Genomic DNA, 22,602 nt, shown 5'->3' on the forward strand with positions numbered 1-22,602 from the left:
GGGTGCTCTGGCGCCCCCCTCAGGCGCGCAGCAGCAGCTGCAGCCGCTCCCCCCGCGGCAGCGCCCCCCAGCGGCTCCACAGCCGCAGCGCCGCCGCCGCCAACCGGAACCGCAGCGACTCCCACCTGCGGACAGGTGAGCTCACCTGAGGGGGGGGGGTCACACACACACACCTGGGGGTGTTACACACACACACCTGCGGGACAGGTGAGCTCACCTGGGGGGTCACACACACCTGTGGGACAGGTGAGCTCACCTGGGGGGGGGGAGTCACACACACACCTGGGGGGGTCACACACACCTGGGGGGGGTCACACACACACACCTGGGGGGGGTCACACACACACACCTGGGGGACAAGTGAGCTCACCTGGGGGGTCACACACACACACCTGGGGAGGTCACACACACCTGGGGGGGGTCACACACACCTGGAGTGTCACACACACACCTGGGGGACAAGTGAGCTCACCTGGGGGGGGGGGTCACACACACCTGGGGGGTCACACACACCTGGGGGGGGTCACAGACACCTGGGGGACAGGTGAGGTCACCTGGGGGGGGTCATACACACACCTGAGGGGGGTCACACACACCTGGGGGGGGTCACACACACCTGGGGGGGTCACACACACCTGGGGGTCACACACACACCTGCGGACAGGTGAGCTCACCTGGGGGGGTTACACACACCTGGGGGGGTCACACACACCTGGGGGGGGTCACACACACACACCTGGGGGACAGGTGAGCTCACCTGGGGGTGTTACACACACACCTGTGGGACAGGTGAGCTCACCTGGGGGGGGGTCACACACACCTGGGGGGGGGTCACACACACCTGGGGAGGGGTCACACACACCTGGGGGGGAGTCACACACACACACCCCCACACCTGAAGCTCCCCCACACCTGAGCCCCTCCCCCACACCTGAGCCCCTCTCCAGCCCCTCCCCCTCACACCTGAGCCCCTCCCCCTCACCTGAGCCCCTCCCCCCTCACACCTGAAGTCCCCCCACACCTGAGCCCCTCCCCCACACCTGAGCCGCTCCCCCACACCTGAGCACCTCCCACACACCTGAGCCCCTCTCCAGCCCCTCCCCCACAACTGAGCCCCTCCCCCACACCTGAGCCCCTCCCCAGCCCCTCCCCCACACCTGAGCCCCTCCCCCTCACCTGAGCCCCTCCCCAGCCCCTCCCCCTCACCTGAGCCCCTCCCCCACACCTGAGCCCCTCCCCCTCACCTGAGCCCCTCCCCAGCCCCTCCCCCTCACCTGAGCCCCTCCCCCTCACACCTGAGCCCCTCCCCCAGCCCCTCCCCCACACCTGAGCCCCTCCCCCTCACCTGAGCCCCTCCCCCAGCCCCTCCCCCACACCTGAGCCCCTCCCCCTCACCTGAGCGCCAGCTCGAACTTGAGGCTCTCCCAGCTCAGGTGCAGCCGCTGCCACAGAGACCCCCCGGGACCCCCCCTCAGGCGGCTCCAGCTGCGCACGGCGCTGCGGGGAGGGGCGCACACCTGAGCTCACCTGAGCTCACCTGAGCCCACCTGAGCTCACCTGGGCTCACCTGAGCCCACCTGGGCACCCCCAGGGCTCACCTGAGCTCACCTGGGCAGCCCCAGGGCTCACCTGAGCCCACCTGAGCTCACCTGAGCCCACCTGGGTGACCCCAGGGCTCACCTGACCTCACCTGAGCTCACCTGAGCTCACCTGAGCCCACCTGGATCACCCCAGAGCTCACCTGAGCTCACCTGAGCAGCCCCGGGGCTCACCTGAGCTCACCTGGGTGACCCCAGGGCTCACCTGAGCTCACCTGGGCTCACCTGGGCAGCCCCAGGGCTCACCTGAGCTCACCTGGGTCACCCCAGGGCTCACCTGAGCTCACCTGGGTGACCCCAGGGCTCACCTGAGCTCACCTGGGCAGCCCCAGGGCTCACCTGAGCTCACCTGAGCTCACCTGGGTGCTCCCACCCCCCTCGACCCTCCCCACATTTCACCTGGGCAGCCCCAACCTCCTCCCAGAGATACCCGAGATACACCTGAGCACACCTGTGACACACACAGACACACACACCTGTCACACAGATATAGACACACCTGGGCACACCTGTGACACACACAGACACACCTGAGCACACCTGTGACACACACACCTGTCACACACCTGAACGCACCTGGGCACACACAGATACACACCTGAGCACACCTGTGACACACACTTGTCACACACCTGTCACACCTGTCACACACAGATACAGACACACCTGGGCACACCTGCGACACATACAGACACTCACCTGAGCACACCTGTGACACACACACACCTGTGTCACACCTGTCACACACACACACACACACCTGTCACACACACAGGTGACTCACCTGCGGGCCATGATGCCGTACCTGTCCGCAGGTGCGCCCAGCGCCCCGTGCACGCTGCGGGCACACACACACACACCTGTAACACACCTGTGTCACACACACACACACACCTGGGCACACCTGTGACACACCTGTGACACACCTGTCACATACACGCACCTGAGCACACCTGTCACAGACACACCTGAGCACACACAGACACACCTGAGCACATCTGTCACACATACAGACAAACCTGGGCACACCTGTGACACATGGACACACCTGTAACACACCTGTATCACACACAGGTGACTCATCTGCGGGCCATGATGCCGTACCTGTCCGCAGGTGCGCCCAGCGCCCCGTGCACGCTGCAGACACACACACACACACACACGTGTCACACACACATAAACACCTGGGCACACCTGTGTCACACACCGGACACACACCTGTGACACACACACACAACTGAGCACACCTGTGACACACACACCTGTCACACACCTGAGCACACACAGATACAGACACACCTGGGCACACATGTGACACACAGAGACACACACCTGTCACAGACCTGTCACACACACACACCTGAGCACACCTGTGACACACACCTGAGCATACCTGTGACACGCACCTGACACAGACACACCTGAGCACACACACTCACACACCTGTGTGACTCACCTGCGGGCCATGATGCCGTACCTGTCCGCAGGTGCGCCCAGCGCCCCGTGCACGCTGCGGGCACACACACACACACCTGTCACACACACACACACACACACACACCTGTAACACACCTGTATCACACACACACCTGTGTGACTCACCTGCGGGCCATGATGCCGTACCTGTCCGCAGGTGCGCCCAGCGCCCCGTGCACGCTGCGGACACACACAGACACACCTGTGTCACACACACACCTGTGTCACTCACCTGAGCACACACAGACATACCTGGGCACACCTGTGACACACACACGCACACCTGTAACACACCTGTATCACACACAGGTGACTCACCTGCGGGCCATGATGCCGTACCTGTCCGCAGGTGCGCCCAGCGCCCCGTGCACGCTGCGGGCACACACACACACACCTGTGTCACACACACCTGTCACACACACCTGTGTCACACACACACACCTGTGTCACACACACACACACACCTGTGACTCACCTGCGGGCCATGATGCCGTACCTGTCCGCAGGTGCGCCCAGCGCCCCGTGCACGCTGCGGGCACACACACACACACACCTGTGTCACACACACACACACACACACACACACACCTGTGTCACACACACACACACACACACACACACACACACCTGTGTCACACACACACCCACACCTGTGTCACACACACACACACACACACACCTGTGTCACACACACACACACACACACACACACACACACCTGTGTCACACACACACACACACACACACACACACACACACACACCTGTGTCACTCACCTGCGGGCCATGATGCCGTACCTGTCCGCAGGTGCGCCCAGCGCCCCGTGCACGCTGCGGGCACACACACACACACCTGTGTCACACCTGTCACACACACACACCTGTGTCTCACACACACACACCTGTCACACACCTGGGCACACCTGTAACGCACACCTGAAACACACACCTGTCACACACACACACCTGAGCACACCTGGGACACACACACACACACCTGTCACATACACACAACTGAGCACACACACCTGAGCACACCTGTGAAACACACAGACACACCTGGGCACACCTGTGACACACACCTGTCACACACCTGGGCACACCTGTGACACATACAGACACACCTGAGCACACCTATGACACACCTGTGACACACCTGTGACACACCTGTGACACACCTGAGCACACCTGAGCACACACACACACACCTGTGTCACACACACACACACACCTGTGTCACACACACACACACCTGTGTCACACACACACACACACCTGTGTCACACACACACACACACCTGTGTCACACACACACACACCTGTGTCACACACACACACACACACACACACACACCTGTGTCACACACACACACACACACACACACACACCTGTGTCACACACACACACACCTGTGTCACACACACACACACCTGTGTCACACACACACACACCTGTGTCACACACACACACACACCTGTGTCACACACACACCTGTGTCACACACACACACCTGTGTCACACACACACACACCTGTCACACACACACACACACCTGTGTCACACACACACACCTGTGTCACTCACCTGCGGGCCATGATGCCGTACCTGTCCGCAGGTGCGCCCAGCGCCCCATGCACGCTGCGGGCACACACACACACACCTGTGTCACACACACACACACACACACAGACACACCTGTGTCACACACACACCTGTATCACACACAGGTGACTCACCTGCGGGCCATGATGCCGTACCTGTCCGCAGGTGCGCCCAGCGCCCCGTGCACGCTGCGGGGACACACACACACACCTGTGTCACACACACACACACACCTGTGTCACACACACACACCTGTGTCACACACACACACACACCTGTGTCACACACACACACACACACCTGTCACACACACACACAGGTGTCTCACCTGCGGGCCATGATGCCGTACCTGTCCGCAGGTGCGCCCAGCGCCCCGTGCACGCTGCGGACGGTGTTGATGTTGCGGAACACCAGCAGCATCGGGCGGGGCAGCGCCCGCAGCACCTGCAGCACCTGCGGGAAGCGCTGCGCCGCCATGCTCTGCATGTAGCCCCGCTCCGACGCGCTCAGGTGACCCTCAGGTGCGCCCAGGTGAGGTCCTTGGGCCAGGTGAGTCTCAGGTGTGCTCAGGTGAGGTCCTGGTGGGGCCAGGTGAGTCTCAGGTGTGCTCAGGTGAGCCTCAGGTGTGCCCAGGTGAGCTCCTTGTGGGCCCAGGTGAGCTCCCTGTGGACCCAGGTGAGCTCCCTGCTGGCCCAGGTGAGCCTCAGGTGTGCCCAGGTGCCCCTCAGGTGTGCCCAGGTGTCCCTCAGGTGTGCCCAGGTGAGCTCCCTGTGGTCTCAGCAGGTGTGAGTGGCGGCTCAGGGGTCGCTGCATCAGCATCTCGGAGAACAGGAAGTAATCTGTGGGGACAGGTAAGGCTCAGGTGACGCCCCAGGTAACCCCAGGTAACCCCAAATACCTCCCAGGTACCCCCAGGTGTGCCCAGGTGTGCCCAGGTGCCCCCCACGTGTCCCCAGGTGTGCCCAGGTGTCCCCCAGGTACCCCCCAGGTGTGTCCAGGTGTGCCCAGGTGTCCCCCAGGTGTGCCCAGGTATCCCCAGGTGTGCCCAGGTGCCCCCAGGTGTGCCCAGGTACCCCCCAGGTGTGCCCAGGTGTGCCCAGGTCGGCCCAGGTACCCCCCAGGTCCCTCAGGGCTATTTTGGGGTCGGTTTTTGGGGTCCCTCAGGGCCATTTTGGGGTCGGTTTTTGGGGACCCTCAGGGCTATTTTGGGGCTATTTTGGGGTCGGTTTTTGGGGTCCCTCAGGGCCATTTTGGGGTCGGTTTTTGGGGTCCCTCAGGGCCGTTTTGGGGCTATTTTGGGGTCCCTCATGGCCATTTTGGGGTCGGTTTTTGGGGTCGGTTTTTGGGGTCCCTCAGGGCCATTTTGGGGCCGTTTTGGGGTCGGTTTTTGGGGTCACTCAGGGCTATTTTTGGGGTGGGTTTTTGGGGTCCCTCAGGGCCATTTTGGGGCTGTTTTGGGGTGGGTTTTTGGGGTGCCCTCAGGGCTATTTTGGGGTCGGTTTTTGGGGTCCCTCAGGGCCATTTTGGGGCCGTTTTGGGGTCGGTTTTTGGGGTCCCTCAGGGCCATTTTGGGGCTGTTTTGGGGTCGGTTTTTGGGGTCCCTCAGGGCCATTTTGGGGTCGGTTTTTGGGGTCCCTAAGGGCTATTTTGTGGCTGTTTTGGGGTCGGTTTTTGGGGTCCCTCAGGGCCATTTTGGGGCTGTTTTGGGGTCGGTTTTTGGGGTCCCTCAGGGCCATTTTGGGGCTGTTTTGGGGTCGGTTTTTGGGGTCCCTCAGGGCCATTTTGGGGTCGGTTTTTGGGGTCCCTCAGGGCCATTTTGGGGTCGGTTTTTGGGGTTCCTCAGGGCTATTTTTGGGTCGGTTTTTGGGGTGCCTCAGGGCTGTTTTGGGGTCGGTTTTTGGGGTCCCTCAGGGCCATTTTGGGGTCGGTTTTTGGGGTCCCTCAGGACTATTTTGGGGCTGTTTTGGGGTCGGTTTTTGGGGTTCCTTCGGGGCTATTTTGGGGCTATTTTGGGGTCGGTTTTTGGGGTCCCTCAGGGCTATTTTGGGCTCATTTTGGGGTCTCTCTGGGCCATTTTGGGGCTGTTTTGGGGTCGGTTTTTGGGGTCCCTCAGGGCCATTTTGGGGCTATTTTGGGGTCGGTTTTTGGGGTCCCTCAGGGCCATTCTGGGGCCGTTTTGGGGTCGGTTTTTGGGGTCCCTCAGGGCCATTTTGGGGCTATTTTGGGGTCAGTTTTTGGGGTCCCTCAGGGCCATTTTGGGCTGTTTTGGGGTCGGTTTTTGGGGTCCCTCAGGGCCATTTTGGGGCTGTTTTGGGGTCAGTTTTTGGGGTCCCTCAGGGCCGTTTTGGGGCTATTTTGGGGTCGGTTTTTGGGGTCACTCAGGGCCATTTTGGGGTCGGTTTTTGGGGTCCCTCAGGGCTATTCTGGGGCTATTTTGGGGTCGGTTTTTGGGGTCCCTCAGGGCTGTTTTGGGGTCGGTTTTTGGGGTCCCTCAGGGCCATTTTGGGGTTATTTTGGGGCTATTTTGGGGTCGGTTTTTGGGGTCTCTCAGGGCCATTTTGGGGTTATTTTGGGGTCGGTTTTTGGGGTCCCTCAGGGCTATTTTGGGGTGGGTTTTTGGGGTCCCTCATGGCCATTTTGGGGCCATTTTGGTGTCGGTTTTTGGGGTCCCTCAGGGCTATTTTGGGGTCGATTTTTGGGGTCCCTCAGGGCTATTTTGGGGTGGGTTTTTGGGGTCCCTCAGGGCCATTTTGGGGCCGTTTTGGGGTCGTTTTTTGGGGTCCCTCAGGGCCATTTTGGGGCTGTTTTGGGGTCGGTTTTTGGGGTCCCTCAGGGCTGTTTTGGGGTCGGTTTTTGGGGTCCCCCAGGGTTATTTTGGGGCCTTTTTGGGGTCGGTTTTTGGGGTGCTCACCCTGCACCCCCAGTTCCGCCGCCCGCTCCCTCATGGCCTCGCGGTCCCGCAGGACGATCGCTCTCCAGAGCCCGCACAGCGCCAGCCGGTCCCTGGGGGGGGAATACGGGATTTTGGGGTCCCCCCGGAGATTTTGGGGTCCCTCCCTCAGATTAGAGACCCCTCCCCCCCACACACACCCAATTTTGGGCCCCCCCTCTTTTTTTGGGGACCTCCCCATTCTGATTCCACTTTTTTGGGACTTCTCCTTTTTGGGGTCTCCCCATTTTCCTTGGGGACCCTCCCCCAATTTTGGGGTTCTTCCCGCAATTTTAGGGTGCCCCTCCCAGGTTTAGGGGATCCATGGGTGAGTTTTGGGGTCCTCCCAGTTTTGGGGTCCCATTCTCAGTTTTGAGGACCCCCAGATTTGGGATTTCCCCCAGATTTGGGGTCCCTCAATCAGTTTCAGGGCACCGGCTCAGTTTTGGGGTGCCCCCGGGTCACTTTTGGGGTTCCCGGGCAGTTTTGGGGTTCTGGGTCACTTTTGGGGATCCTGGGACATCTTTGGGCTCCCCTGGGACACTTTTGGGGTCCCCCCGGCAGTTTTGGGGTCCCCCAATCAGTTTCGGGGTAGCGGCTCATTTTTGGGGTGCCCCCGGGTCATTTTTGGGGTGCCCCTGGGTCAGTTTTGGGGTGCTGGGTCACTTTTGGGGATCCTGGGACATCTTTGGGGTACCCTGGGATACTTTTGGGGCCCCCCCGGCAGTTTTGGGGTCCCTCAATCAGTTTCGGGGTACCGGCTCATTTTTGGGGTGCCCCCGGGACACTTTTGGGGTCCCCGGTCAGTTTTGGGGTCCCCCCGGAAGTTTTGGGGTCCCCCAATCAGTTTCGGGGTACCGGCTCATTTTTGGGGTGCCCCCGGGACATTTTTGGGGTCCCCGGTCATTTTTGGGGTCCCCGGTCATTTTTGGGGTGCCCCTGGGTCAGTTTTGGGGTGACTGGGTCACTTTTGGGGATCCTGGGACATCTTTGGTCTCTCCTGGGACACTTTTGGGGTCCCCCTGGCAGTTTTGGGGTCCCTCAATCAGTTTCGGGGTACCAGGTCATTTTTGGGGTTCCCCTGGGACACTTTTGGGGTCCCCGGTCATTTTTGGGGTCCCCGGTCAGTTTTGGGGTGCTGGGTCACTTTTGGGGATCCTGGGACATCTTTGGGCTCCCCTGGGACACTTTTGGGGTCCCCCAATCAGTTTCGGGGTACCGGTTCATTTTTGGGGTGCCCCCGGGTCAGTTTTGGGGTCCCGGGACACTTTTGGGGTCCCCCCGTCAGTTTTGGGGTCCCTCAATCAGTTTCAGGGTACCGGGTCATTTTTGGGGTGCCCCCGGGTGATTTTTGGGGTCTCACCTCTCGCTCAGGGTCTCGTACAAGCCGTGGTCCAGCAGCACCAGCTGCGCCCGCCCGTCGGGGCCGCGCCGCACCAGCACTGCCGGGGGAGGTTTGGGGGACCCCCTCTTTTTGGGGGACCCCCACCCCATTTGGGGAACCCCCCCATTTTTGGGGGACCCTCCCCTGTCATTTTTTGGGGTCCCTCTCTTTGGGTTTTCCCCCATTTTCTTTAGGGACCCCCCCTCATTTTTGAGTTCCCCTTTTTTGGGGTTCCCTTTTTTGGGGACCCTTCGATTTTTGGGGGACCCCCACCCCATTTAGGGACCCCCCCCATTTTTGGGGGATCCTCCCCTGTCATTTTTTGGGGTTCCCCTCTTTGGGTTTCCCCCATTTTCTTTAGGGACCCCCCCTCATTTTTGACTTCCCCTTTTTTGAGATCCCTTTTTTTGGGGTTCCCTTTTTTGGGGACCCTCTCATTTTTGGGGGACCCCCACCCCATTTAGGGACCCCCCCCCCATTTTTGGGGGACCCTCCCCTGTCATTTTTTGGGGTTCCCCTCTTTGGGTTTTCCTGATTTCTTTAGGGACCCCCCCTCATTTTTGAACTCCCCTTTTTTGGGGTTCCCCTATTTTTGGGGACCCCCATTTTTGGGGGACCCCCACCCCATTTGGAGAACCCCCCCCTTTTTGGGGGACCCTCCCCTTTCATTTTTTGGGGTTCCCCTCTTTGGGTTTTCCTCATTTTTCTTTGGGGACCCCCCCCTCATTTTTGAGTTCCCCTTTTTGGGATCCCTTTTTTTGGGGCTCCCTTTTCTTGGGGACCCTCGATTTTTGGGGGACCCCCACCCCATTTAGTGACCCCCCCCATTTTTGGGGGACCCCCCCATCATTTTTTGGGGTTCCCCTCTTTGGGTTTTCCTCATTTTTCTTTGGGGACCCCCCCCCTCATTTTTGAGTTCCCCTTTTTTTGGGGTTCCCTTTTTTGGGGACACTCTCAATTTTTGGGGGACCCCCACCCCATTTAGGGACCCCCCCCCATTTTTGGGGGACCCTCCCCTGTCATTTTTTGGGGTTCCTCTCTTTGGGTTTTCCTGATTTTTTTAGGGATGCCCCTTTTTTGGGTTCTCCTTTTTGGGATTTCCCTATTTTTGGGGACCCTTCGTTTTTTGGGGGACCCCCAACCTATTTAGTGACCCCCCCCCCATTTTTGGGGCACCCCCCTATCATTTTTTGGGGTTCCCCTCCAGAGTTTTCCCCTCCTCCTTGGGGACCCCCATTTTGGGGTCCCCTCGGTTTTGGGGTCCCCTCCAAATTTTGGATTTCCCCTCCCGGTTTTGGGGTTCCCACCCGATTTTGGGGTTCCCTCCGTGGATTTGGGATCTTTACCCCCTCGGTTTTGGGGGTCCCACCACGATTTTGGGGTCCCCACCCGATTTTGGGACCCCCCAATTTTGCCCCTCCCCCCCCAAATTTTGGGGTCCACTTCCCGATTTTGGGATTTTTTTCCCCCTCCCACTTTTGGGGTCCCCCTTCCCAATTTTGGCATTTTTCCCCCTCCAGGTTTTGGGGTCCCCTCCCAGTTTTGGGGCCCCCCAATTTTGCCCCTCCCCCCCAAATTTTGGGGTTCCCCCAAATTTTGGGGTACCCCCAATGTTAGGATTTCCCCTTCCCGTTTTTAGGATTCCAACTTGATTTTGGGATTTCCCCTCCCAGTTTTGGGATCTTCCCGGTTTTGGGGTCCCCACCCGATTTTGGGGTCCCCCAATTTTGCCCCTCCCCCCCAAATTTTGGGGTCCCCCTTCCCAATTTTGGCATTTTTCTCCCTCCAGGTTTTGGGGTCCCCCTTCCCAATTTTGGCATTTTTCTCCCTCACTGTTTTTGGGGTCCCCTCCCAGTTTTGGGGCCCCCCAATTTTGCCCCCACCTCCCAAATTTTGGGGTTCACTTCCCGATTTTGGGGTGCCCCCCAATTTTAGGATTTCCCCCTCCCCCTTTTGGGATTCCACGTTGATTTTGGGATTTCCCCTCCCAGTTTTGGGATTTTCCCGGTTTTGGGGTCCCCACCCGATTTTGGGGCCCCCCAATTTTGCCCTTCCCCCCCAAATTTTGGGGTCCGCTTCCCAATTTTGGGATTTTTTCCCCCTCCGACTTTTGGGGTCCCCCTTCCCAATTTTGGCAATTTTCTCCGTCCACGTTTTGGGGTCCCCCTTCCCAATTTTGGCATTTTTCTCCCTCACTGTTTTTGGGGTCCCCTCCCAGTTTTGGGGCCCCCCAATTTTGCCCCCCCCCCCAAAATTTTGGGGTCCACTTCCCGATTTTGGGGTACCCCCAAATTTTAGGATTTCCCCTTTCTGCTTTTGGGATTCCACTTTGATTTTGGGATTTCCTCTCTCAGTTTTGGGATTTTCCCGGTTTTGGGGACCCCACCCGATTTTGGGGCCCCCCAATTTTACTCCCCCACAAATTTTGGGGTCCCCCCAAATTTTGGGGTGCCCGTACCGTTCCCGGGGTGCGGATCCGCGTGGATGAACCCGGTGTAGAAAATCTGCTCAGCGAACACCTGGATCAGCTTCTCTGCGGTCTGGGGGGATTTTGGGGGGTCAGGGGGACCCCAAAAACCCCAAAATCCACCCCAAAAATCCCCTAAACCCCCCTGGATCAGCTTCTCTGCGGTCTGGGGGATTTGGGGGGTTCAGGGGCACCCCAAAATTCATCCCAAAAATCCCCTAAACCCCCCTGGATCAGCTTCTCGGCGGTCTGGGGGGATTTAGGGGTTCAGGGGGACCCCAAAAATCCCAAAATCCACCCCAAAAATCCCCTAAACCCCCCTGGATCAGCTTCTCTGCGGACTGGGAGGATTTGGGGGTTCAGGGGCACCCCAAAAACCCCCAAATCCACCCAAAAATCCCCTAAACCCCCCTGGATCAGCTCCTCTGCGGTCTGGGGGGATTTTGGGGGTTCAGGGGCACCCCAAAAACCCCAAAATCCACCCAAAAATCCCCTGGATCAGCTTCTCTGCGGTCTGCGGGATTTGGGGGTTCAGGGGGACCCCAAAAACCCCAAAATCCACCCAAAAATCCCCTGGATCAGCTTCTCTGCGGTCTGCGGGATTTTGGGGGTTCAGGGGCACCCCAAAAACCCCAAAATTCACCCCAAAAATCCCCTAAACCCCCCTGGAGCAGCTTCTCTGCGGTCTAGGGAGATTTTGGGGGTTCAGGGGCACCCCAAAAACCCCAAAATCTGCCCAAAATCCCCTGGATCAGCTTCCCTGCGGTCTGGGGGATTTTGGGGGGTCAGGGGCACCCCAAAAACCCCAAAATCCACCCAAAAATCCCCTGGATCAGCTTCTCTGCGGTCTGGGGGATTTTGGGGGGTCAGGGGCACCCCAAAAACCCCAAAATCCACCCCAAAACCTCAAAGTCCACCCAAAAATCCCCTGGATCAGCCTCTCTGCGGTCTGGGGGATTTTGGGGGTTCAGGGGCACCCCAAAAACCCCAAAATCCACCCCAAAAATCCCCAAACCCCCCCTGGATCAGCTTCTCTGCGGTCTGGGGGGATTTGGGGGTTCAGGGGCACCCCAAAAACCCCAAAATCCACCCCAAAAACCCCAAAATCCACCCCAAAAATCCCCTAAACCGCCCTGGATCAGCTTCTCTGCAGTCTGAGGGATTTGGGGGTTCAGGGGCACCCCAAAAACCCCAAAATCCACCCCAAAAACCCCAAAATCCACCCCAAAAATCCCCTAAACCGCCCTGGATCAGCTTCTCTGTGGTCTGGGGGATTTGGGGGTTCAGGGGCACCCCAAAAACCCCAAAATCCACCCCAAAAATCCCCTGGATCAGCTTCTCTGCGGTCTGCGGGATTTGGGGGTTCAGGGGCACCCCAAAAACCCCAAAATTCATCCCAAAAATCCCCTAAACCCCCCTGGATCAGCTTTTCTGCGATCTGTGGGATTTTGGGGGTTCAGGGGCACCCCAAAAACCCCAAAATCCACCCCAAAAATCCCCTAAACCCCCCTGGATCAGCTTCTCTGCGGTCTGGGGGCATTTTGGGGGGTCAGGGGGACCCCAAAAACCCCAAAATTCACCCAAAAATCCCCTAAACCCCCCTGGATCAGCTTCTCTGCGGTCTGGGGGGGTTTGGGGGTTCAGGGGCACCCCAAAAACCCCAAAATCCACCCAAAAATCCCCTGGATCAGCTTCTCTGCGGTCTCGGGGAGTTTGGGGGGTCAGGGGGACCCCAAAAACCCCAAAATCCACCCCAAAAATCCTCTAAACCCCCCTGGATCAGCTTCTCTGCGGTCTGGGGGGTTTGGGGGGTCAGGGGCACCCCAAAAACCCCAAAATCCACCCCAAAAATCCTCTAAACCCCCCTGGATCAGCTTCTCTGCGGTCTGGGGGATTTGGGGGCTCAGGGGGACCCCAAAAACCCCAAAATTCATCCCAAAAATCCCCCCAGGACCCCCAAATTGAAATCACAGACCCCCAGCCCCCAAATCCCTTTGGACATTTGTCCCCAAGGCAGGAGGGGACAGGGACACCCGGGACCCCCCTGGGGACACTTGGGACACCCCAAAATCCCTCTGGGGACCCCAAAATCCCCATGGGGACCCCCCAAAATCCCCCTGGGAACCCCAAATTGAGAGCAGGGACCCCCAGCGCCCAAATCCCTTTGGACGTTTGTCCCCAAGGCAGGAGGTGACAGGGACACCCGGGACCCCCTTGGGGACACTTGGGACCCCCTTGGGGACATTTGGGACACCCCAAAATCCCTCTGGGGACCCCCAAAATCCCCCCAGGACCCCCCAAATCCCCCCAGGACCCCCAAATTGAAATCACGGACCCCCAGCCCCCAAATCCCTTTGGACGTTTGTCCCCAAGGCAGGAGGGGACAGGGACACCCGGGACCCCTTTGGGGACACTTGGGACACCCTTGGGGACACTTGGGACACCCCAAAATCCCTTTGGGGACCCCCAAAATCCCTTTGGGGACCCCCCAAACCCCCCGGGACCCCCAAATTGAGAGCAGGGACCCCCAGCCCCCAAATCCCTTTGGACATTTGTCCCCAAGGCAGGAGGGGACAGGGACACCCGGGACCCCCTTGGGGACATTTGGGACACCCTAAAATCCCTTTGGGGACCCCCAAAATCCCTTTGGGGACCCCCCAAACCCCCCAGGACCCCCAAACTGAGACCAGGGACCCCCAGCCCCCAAATCCCTTTGGACGTTTGTCCCCAAGGCAGGAGGGGACAGGGACACCCGGGACCCCCTTGGGGACACTTGGGACCCCCTTGGGGACACTTGGGACACCCCAAAATCCCTTTGGGACCCCCAAAATCCTTTTGGGACCCCCAAAATCCCTTGAGGACCCCCCAAACCCCCCTGGGGACCCCCAAATTGAAATCACGGACCCCCAGCCCCCAAATCCCCTGGGACGTTTGTCCCCAAGGCAGGAGGGGACAGGGACACCCGGGACCCCCTTGGGGACACTTGGGACCCCCTTGGGGACATTTGGGACACCCCAAAATCCCTTTGGGACCCCCCAAATCCCCCAGGACCCCCAAATTGAGAGCACGGACCCCCAGCCCCCAAATCCCTTTGGACGTTTGTCCCCAAGGCAGGAGGGGACAGGGACACCCGGGACCCCCTTGGGGACATTTGGGACACCCTTGGGGACATTTGGGACACCCCAAAATCCCTTTGGGGACCCCCAAACCCCCCGACCCCACTGACGTCTCGCAGGCACAGCCCCAGCGCCCGGAGCCCCTCCAGGTTGGTGATCTTGGTGCCCTCGCAGAAATCGGCCGTCAGCACCCGCTGGGGACAGTGGGGACATTGGGGACATTGGGGGGGACATTGGGGACATTGGGGACATTGGGGACATTGGGGGGGACATTGGGGACATTGGGGACATTGGGGACATTGGGGACATTGGGGACATTGGGGACATTAATGGGGACATTGGGGACATCGGGGACATTGGGGACATTGGGGACATCGGGGACATCGGGGACATTGGGGACATTGGGGACATTGGGGACATTTGGGGACATTGGGGGCATTGGGGGGACATTGGGGACATTGGGGACATTGGGGACAGTGGGGACATTGGGGACATTGGGGACATTGGGGACATTGGGGACATTGGGGGGATTGGAGACATTGGGGACATTGGGGACATTGGGGACATTGGGGACATTGGGGACATTGGGGGGACATTGGGGACATTGGGGACATTGGGGACATTGGGGACATTGGGGGGACATTGGGGGGATTGGGGGGATATTGGGGACATTGGGGACATTGGGGACATTGGGGGGACATTGGGGACATTGGGGACATTGGGGACATTGGGGACATTGGGGACATTGGGGACATCGGGGACATTGGGGGGACATTGGGGACATTGGGGACATTGGGGACATTGGGGGGACATTGGGGGGATTGGGGACATTGGGGACATTGGGGACATTGGGGACATTGGGGGGACATTGGGGACATTGGGGACATTGGGGACATTGGGGACATTGGGGGGACATTGGGGGCATTGGGGGCATTGGGGACATTGGGGACATTGGGGACATTGGGGACATTGGGGACATTGGGGGGATTGGGGACAAGTGTGTCAAGGTGTGCCCAGGTGTGTGCCCAGGTGTGCCCAGGTGTGCCCAGGTGTATCTCAGGTGTGCCCAGGTGAGTGCCCAGGTGCCCCCAGGTGTGTCTGTGGCTGTGCCCAGGTGTGCCCAGGTGTGCCCAGGTGTGCCCAGGTGTGTCTGTGGCTGTGCCCAGGTGTGCCCAGGTGTATCTCAGGTGTGCCCAGGTGTGCCCCACCTTGCTGCAGTGCCCCCAGTGCACGCGTGGCACCGTCACCCCCCGCAGGTGTCTCAGGTCCCGCTGGCACCGCTCCGAGTTCCGCGCCTCGTTCTCGAAATCCAACTCCAGCGCCAGCGTGGCCTTCAGCTCCTGCACAGGTAACACAGGTGTGTGACAGGTGTGTGTGACACAGGTGTGTGACAGGTGTGACAGGTGTGACAGGTGTGGCAGGTGTGACACAGGTGTGTGTGACACTGCCAGCGTGGCCTTCAGCTCCTAGGACAGGTAAGTGTGACACAGGTGTGACACAGGTGTGTCTCTCATATGCCTCACATGTATCTCAGGTGTGCCCAGGTGTATCCCATGTGTGCCCAGGTGTGCCCAGGTGTGTCTGTGGATATCCCAGCTGTGCCCAGGTGTGCCCAGGTGAGTGCCCAGGTGTGCCCAGGTGAGTGCCCAGGTGTGCCCAGGTGTGCCCACCTGCAGCACCCAGCCCAGGCTGAAGTCGGGGTGCAGGAACTGCGCAGGGCAGGGGGGCAGGGCTGTGCCCAGGTGTGCCCAGGTGTGTCTGTGGCTATCCCAGGTGTGCCCAGGTGTGTCTGTGGCTGTGCCCAGGTGTGCCCAGGTGTGTCTGTGGATATCCCAGCTGTGCCCAGGTGTGCCCAGGTGCCCCCAGGTGTGCCAGGTGTGCCCAGGTGTGTCCCAGGTGAGTACCCAGGTGTGCCCAGGTGTGCCCAGGTGTGCCCAGGTTGTGCCAGGTGTGTCTGTGGCTGTCCCCAGCTGTGCCCAGGTGTGCCCAGGTGAGTGCCCAGGTGAGTGCCCAGGTGTGCCCACCTGCAGCACCCAGCCCAGGCTGAAGTCGGGGTGCAGGAACTGCGCAGGGCAGGGGGGCAGGGCTGTGCCCAGGTGTGCCCAGGTGTGTCTGTGGCTATCCCAGGTGTGCCCAGGTGTGCCCAGGTGAGTGCCCAGGTGTATCCCAGGTGTGCCCAGGTGTGCCCAGGTGAGTGCCCAGGTGTGCCCACCTGCAGCACCCAGCCCAGGCTGAAGTCGGGGTGCAGGAACTCCACCAGGCGCAGCAGCAGCTCCAGGGTGCGGATGTCGCCCTCAAAGCGATCGCGCAGGTCCAGGTACTGCACCTGTGGGGGGCGGGGTCAGCGGGGCGGGGCTCAGGTGTGCCCCCCCACCCCAGGTGTGCCCAGGTGTGCCCCAGGTGTGTCCCCCATGTGTCCCACCACCCCAGGTGTGCCCCAGGTGTTCCACAGGTGTGCCCCCAGGTGTGCACCCCCACCCCAGGTGTGCCCCAAGGTGTGTCCCCCATGTGTCCCACCACCCCAGGTGTGCCCCAGGTGTGTCCCCCATGTGTCCCACCACCCCAGGTGTGCCCCAGGTGTTCCACAGGTGTGCCCCCAGGTGTGCACCCCCACCCCAGGTGTGCCCCAAGGTGTGCCCCCCATGTGTCCCACCACCCCAGGTGTGCCCCCAGGTGTGCCCAGGTGTGCTCAGGTGTGCTCAGGTGTCCCCAGGCATTCCCAAGGTGTGCCCCAGGTGTGCCCCCAGGTGTGCCCGTCCCCAGGTGTGCCCCTCCCCAGGTGTGCCCCCAGGTGTGCCCCTACACCCCAGGTGTGCCACCCCCACCCCAGGTGTGCCCCTAGGTGGGTCCCAAGGTGTGTCCCCGATGTGTTTCACCACCCCAGGTGTGCCCAGGTCTGCCCCAGGTGCGCCCAGGTGTTCTCCAGGTGTGCCCCCCCACCCCAGGTGTGCCCCAGGTGTGCTCCAGGTGTGCCCCACCACCCCAGGTGTGCCCCAAGGTGTGTCCCCCATGTGTCCCACCACCCCAGGTATGCCCAGGTGTGCCCCAGGTGTGCTCCAGGTGTTCCCCTACACGCCAGGTGTGCCCTCAGGTGTGCCCCAAGGTGTGTCCCCCATGTGTCCCACCACCCCAGGTGTGCCCCAGGTGTGCCCCTACACCCCACGTGTTTCCCAGGTGTCCCCAGGTGTTTCCCAGGTCCCCCCAGATGTGCCACAGCTGTACCCAGGTATGCCCCAGGTGTCCCCCAGATATGCCCCCAGGTGTGCCCCCCCACCCCAGGTGTGCCCAGGTGAACCCCAGGTGTGCCCAGGTGTTCGCAAAAGTGCCCAGGTGTGCCCCAGGTGTGTCCAGGTGTGCCCAGGTGTGTAACCAGGTGTTCCCCAGGTGTGCCCAGGTGTATCTCAGGTGTGCCCCAGCTGTACCCAGGTGCCCCCAGGTGTGCCCAGGTGCCCCCAGGTGTGTGCCCAGGTGTCCCCAGGTGTCCGCAGGTGTGCCCCCAGGTGTGCCCAGGTGTTCCCAGGTGTGCCCAGGTGTCCCCAGGTGTCCGCAGGTGTGCCCCCAGGTGTGCCCAGGTGTCCCCAGGTGTGCCCCGGTGCCCCCCAGGTGTGCCCAGGTGTGCCCCACCACCCCAGGTCTGCCCCAAGGTGTGTCCCCCATGTGTCCCACCACCGCAGGTGTGCCCCAGGTCTGCCCCAGGTATGCCCAAGGAGTGCCCAGCTGTGCCCAGGTTCCCCCAGGTGTCCCCAGGTGTGCCCAAGCTGTGCCCAAGGAGTGCCCAGGTGTTCCCCAGGTGTGCCCAGGTGTGCCCAGGTGCCCCCAGGTGTGCCCAAGCTGTACCCAAGGTGTGCCCAGGTGTGCCCCAAGTGCCCCCAGGTGTGTCCAGGTGTGCCCAGGTGTTCCCCAGGAGTGCCCAGGTGTTCTCCAGGTGTGCCCAGGTGTGCCCCCCCACCCCAGGTGTGCCCTCAGGTGTGCCCCAAGGTGTGTCCCTCATGTGTCCCACCACCCCAGGTGTGCCCCAAGTGTGCCCAGGTGCCCCAGGTGTGCCCCAGGTGTGCTCAGGTGTGTGCCCAGGTGTATCTCAAGTGTGCCCAGGTGCCCCCAGCTGTGCCACAGCTGTACCCAGCTGTCCCCAGGTGTCCCCAGGTGTCCCCAGGTGCCCCCAGGTGTTCCCCAGGTCCTCCCAGGTGTGCCCAGCTGTGCCCAGGTGTCCCCAGTTGCCCCCAGGTGTGCTCCAGGTGCCCCCAGGTGTTCCCAGCTGTCCCCAGGTGCCCCCAGGTGTGCCCAGGTGCCCCCAGGTGTGCCCCTCCCTCTCACCTTGACAGCCACGGGGGTGCCGTCGGGCAGCGTCGCTCGGTGCACCTGTGCCAGGCTGGCGGCGGCCACGGGCTCGTAGTCGAAATCCCGGAACATTCCGGAAGGTGTGGTCTGGAAATCCTCCAGGAACAGCTCGTCCACCTGGGGACAGGTGGGACAGGGGGGACAGGTGAGGGACATTGGGACAGGTGGGACAGGTGAGGGACAGGTGAGGGACACTGGGACAGGTGAGGGACAGGTGGGACAGGTGAGGGACATTGGGACAGGTGAGGGACAGGTGAGGGACATTGGGACAGGTGAGGGACAGGTGAGGGACAGGTGAGGGACATTGGGACAGGTGAGGGACATTGGGACAGGTGAGGGACAGGTGAGGGACATTGGGACAGGTGAGGGACAGGTGGGACAGGTGAGGGACATTGGGACAGGTGAGGGACATTGGGACAGGTGAGGGACACTGGGACAGGTGAGGGACACACAGGGACATTGGGACAGGTGAGGGACAGGTGGGACAGGTGAGGGACATGGGGACAGGTGAGGGACATGGGACAGGTGAGGGACACTGGGACAGGTGAGGGACATTGGGACAGGTGAGGGACACTGGGACAGGTGAGGGACAGGTGAGGGTTGGGCTGGGCCTTCCTTGGGGGTGACATTGTCCCCAATGTCCCCAATGTCCCCAATGTCCCCAATGTCCCCCCAATGTCCCCCCAATGTCCCCCCAATGTCCCCGATGTCCCCAATGTCCCCCCAATGTCCCCAATCCCCCCAATGTCCCCAATGTCCCCCCAATCCCCCCAATGTCCCCAATGTCCCCCCAATGTCCCCAATGTCCCCAATCCCCCAATGTCCCCAATGTCCCCCCAATCCCCCCAATGTCCCCAATGTCCCCCCAATGTCCCCAATGTCCCCAATCCCCCAATGTCCCCAATGTCCCCCCAATCCCCCCAATGTCCCCAATGTCCCCCCAATGTCCCCAATGTCCCCAATGTCCCCAATGTCCCCAATGTCCCCAATCCCCCCAATGTCCCCAATGTCCCCAATGTCCCCAATGTCCCCAACCCCCCCAACCCCCCCAATGTCACCTCCTGGTGTCCCCGGGGGGTGGCGCTGTCCTCCAGCGGCTGCAGTGTCATTGTCACCTCAGGTGGCAGCAGGTGCTCCATGTCCCCCCAATGTCCCCAATGTCCCCAATGTCCCCAATGTCCCCAATGTCCCCAAAGTGTCCCCAAATGTCCCCAACGTCCCCAATGTCCCCAATGTCCCCAACTCTCAAATGTCCCAAATGTCCCCAATGTCCCCAATGCCCCCAATGTCCCCCCAATGTCCCCAATGTCCCCAATGTCCCCCCAATGTCCCCAATGTCCCCCCAATGCCCCCAATGTCCCCAATGTCCCCCCAATGTCCCCAATGCCCCAAATGTCCCCAATGTCCCCAATGTCCCCAGTGTCCCCAATGTCCCCAATGTCCCCAATGTCCCCCCAATGTCCCCAATCCCCCCAATGTCCCCAATGTCCCCAATGTCCCCGATGTCCCCAATGTCCCCAGTGTCCCCAATGTCCCCAATGTCCCCAATGTCCCCAATGTCCCCAATGTCCCCGATGTCCCCCCAATGTCCCCAATGTCCCCGATGTCCCCAATGTCCCCAGTGTCCCCAATGTCCCCAATGTCCCCAATGTCCCCAATGTCCCCAATCCCCCCAATGTCCCCCCAATGTCCCCAATGTCCCCGATGTCCCCAATGTCCCCAGTGTCCCCAATGTCCCCAATGTCCCCAATGTCCCCGATGTCCCCAATGTCCCCAATGTCCCCAATGTCCCCGATGTCCCCCCAATGTCCCCAATGTCCCCAATGTCCCCAATGTCCCCAATGTCCCCAATCCCCCCAATGTCCCCCCAATGTCCCCAATGTCCCCAATGTCCCCAATGTCCCCAATGTCCCCAATCCCCCCAATGTCCCCGATGTCCCCATCACCTCCTGGTGTCCCCGGGGGGTGGCGCTGTCCTCCAGCGGCCGCAGTGTCATTGTCACCTCAGGTGGCAGCAGGTGCTCCATGTGCCCCCAATATCCCCAATGTCCCCAATGTCCCCAATGTCCCCCCAATGTCCCCAATGTCCCCAATGTCCCCAATCCCCCCAACGCCCCCAATGTCCCCAATGCCCCCGATGTCCCCAATGTCACCTCCTGGTGCCCCCGGGGGGTGGCGCTGTCCTCCAGCGGCCGCAGTGTCATTGTCACCTCGGGTGGCAGCAGGTGCTCCATGGCGCACAGGCCCTGGCCCAGCTTCACGTACAAGCCGCCATTGCACAGCGCCCCCTGCAGGAGGCGCCGCCCCGCGCGGCCGTGGCACCGCGACATGGCCGACAGGTAATGGGGGCTGTCCTGCACAGGTGGGACATGTGGGACAGGTGTGACATTGACAGGTGTGACATGTCCGACAGGTACATGGGATTGTCCTGGGGGGGACAGGTGTGACACAGGTGTGTGACACAGGTGGGACACAGGTGTGTGTGACGCAGGTGTGTGTGATGCAGGTGTGTGTGACACAGGTGTGACAGGTGTGACAGAGGTGTGTGTGTGACACAGGTGTGACACTGACAGGTGGGACAGGTGGGACACAGGTGTGTGTGACACAGGTGTGACACAGGTGTGTGTGTGACACAGATGTGACATGGCCGGCAGGTAACAGGGGCTGTCCTGGGGAGGGACAGGTGTGTGACACTGACAGGTGTGTGTGACACAGGTGTGACATGGCCGACAGGTACCGGGGGCTGTCCTGGACAGGTGGGACACAGGTGTGACACTGACAGGTGTGACACTGACAGGTGTGTGTGTGTGACACAGGTGTGACACAGGTGTGTGTGTGACACAGGTGTGTGTGACACAGGTGCGACATGGCCGACAGGTAACGGGGACTGTCCTGGGGACAGGTGTGACACAGGTGTGACATGGCCGACAGGTACATGGGATTGTCCTGGACAGGTGTGACACAGGTGTGACACTGACAGGTGTGACACTGACAGGTGTGTGTGTGTGTGAGACAGGTGTGACACAGGTGTGGCATGTGGGACACAGGTGTGACAGGTGTGACACAGGTGTGACATGGCCGACAGGTAACGGGGATTGTTCTGGGGACAGGTGTGACACAGGTGTGACACTGACAGGTGTGTGTGTGTGACACAGGTGTGTGTGTGTGACACAGGTGAGACAGGTGCGACACAGGTGTGGCATGACCGACAGGTACACGGGATTGTCCTGGACAGGTGTGCGACACAGGTGTGTGTGACACAGGTGTGACATGGCCGACAGGTACATGGGATTGTCCTGGACAGGTGGGACACAGGTGTGACAGGTGTGACACAGGTATGACATGGCCGACAGGTAACGGGGGCTGTCCTGGGGACAGGTGTGGGACACAGGTGTGACACTGACAGGTGTGTGTGACACAGGTGTGTGTGACACAGGTGTGACATGGCCGACAGGTACCGGGGACTGTCCTGGACAGGTGGGACAGGGGGGACAGGTGTGTGTGTGTGACACAGGTGTGACATGGCCGACAGGTACACGGGATTGTCCTGCACAGGTGGGACAGGTGTGACACAGGTGTGACAGGTGTGACACAGGTGTGACATGGCTGACAGGTAATGGGGAGTGTCCTGGACAGGTGTGACACAGGTGTGACACTGACAGGTGTGTGTGACACAGGTGTGTGTGTGTGAC

At 60.6% G+C, this 22,602-nt stretch overlaps 1 protein-coding gene across 2 annotated transcripts in view; it reads right to left on the reverse strand.

Annotated features, from left to right (window-relative positions):
- ADCK5 (aarF domain containing kinase 5) overlaps positions 1-22,602 on the reverse strand; it is a 31,777-nt gene continuing 9,175 nt past the window's right edge. The window contains exons 5-17 of one of the 2 annotated variants that reach the window (XM_072925112.1): positions 21,121-21,264; positions 20,857-20,913; positions 18,887-19,027; positions 16,785-16,898; positions 15,781-15,912; positions 14,683-14,766; positions 11,448-11,529; positions 8,969-9,047; positions 7,588-7,679; positions 5,247-5,515; positions 5,005-5,207; positions 1,396-1,497; positions 1-125 (exon numbers count right to left, since the gene is read on the reverse strand). In XM_072925112.1, coding sequence (XP_072781213.1) covers positions 20-125; positions 1,396-1,497; positions 5,005-5,207; positions 5,247-5,515; positions 7,588-7,679; positions 8,969-9,047; positions 11,448-11,529; positions 14,683-14,766; positions 15,781-15,912; positions 16,785-16,898; positions 18,887-19,027; positions 20,857-20,913; positions 21,121-21,264 — 1,605 coding nt within the window. In that variant the 3' untranslated portion in view covers positions 1-19. Of the gene's footprint in view, positions 126-1,395; positions 1,498-5,004; positions 5,208-5,246; positions 5,516-7,587; positions 7,680-8,968; positions 9,048-11,447; positions 11,530-14,682; positions 14,767-15,780; positions 15,913-16,784; positions 16,899-18,886; positions 19,028-20,856; positions 20,914-21,063; positions 21,265-22,602 lie in introns of both variants that reach the window. The other variant, XM_072925113.1, reaches the window with a different exon arrangement.

The sequence above is a fragment of the Taeniopygia guttata genome, chromosome 2, assembly GCF_048771995.1.
Source record: "Taeniopygia guttata chromosome 2, bTaeGut7.mat, whole genome shotgun sequence".
In the NCBI taxonomy this organism is placed as follows: domain Eukaryota; kingdom Metazoa; phylum Chordata; class Aves; order Passeriformes; family Estrildidae; genus Taeniopygia; species Taeniopygia guttata.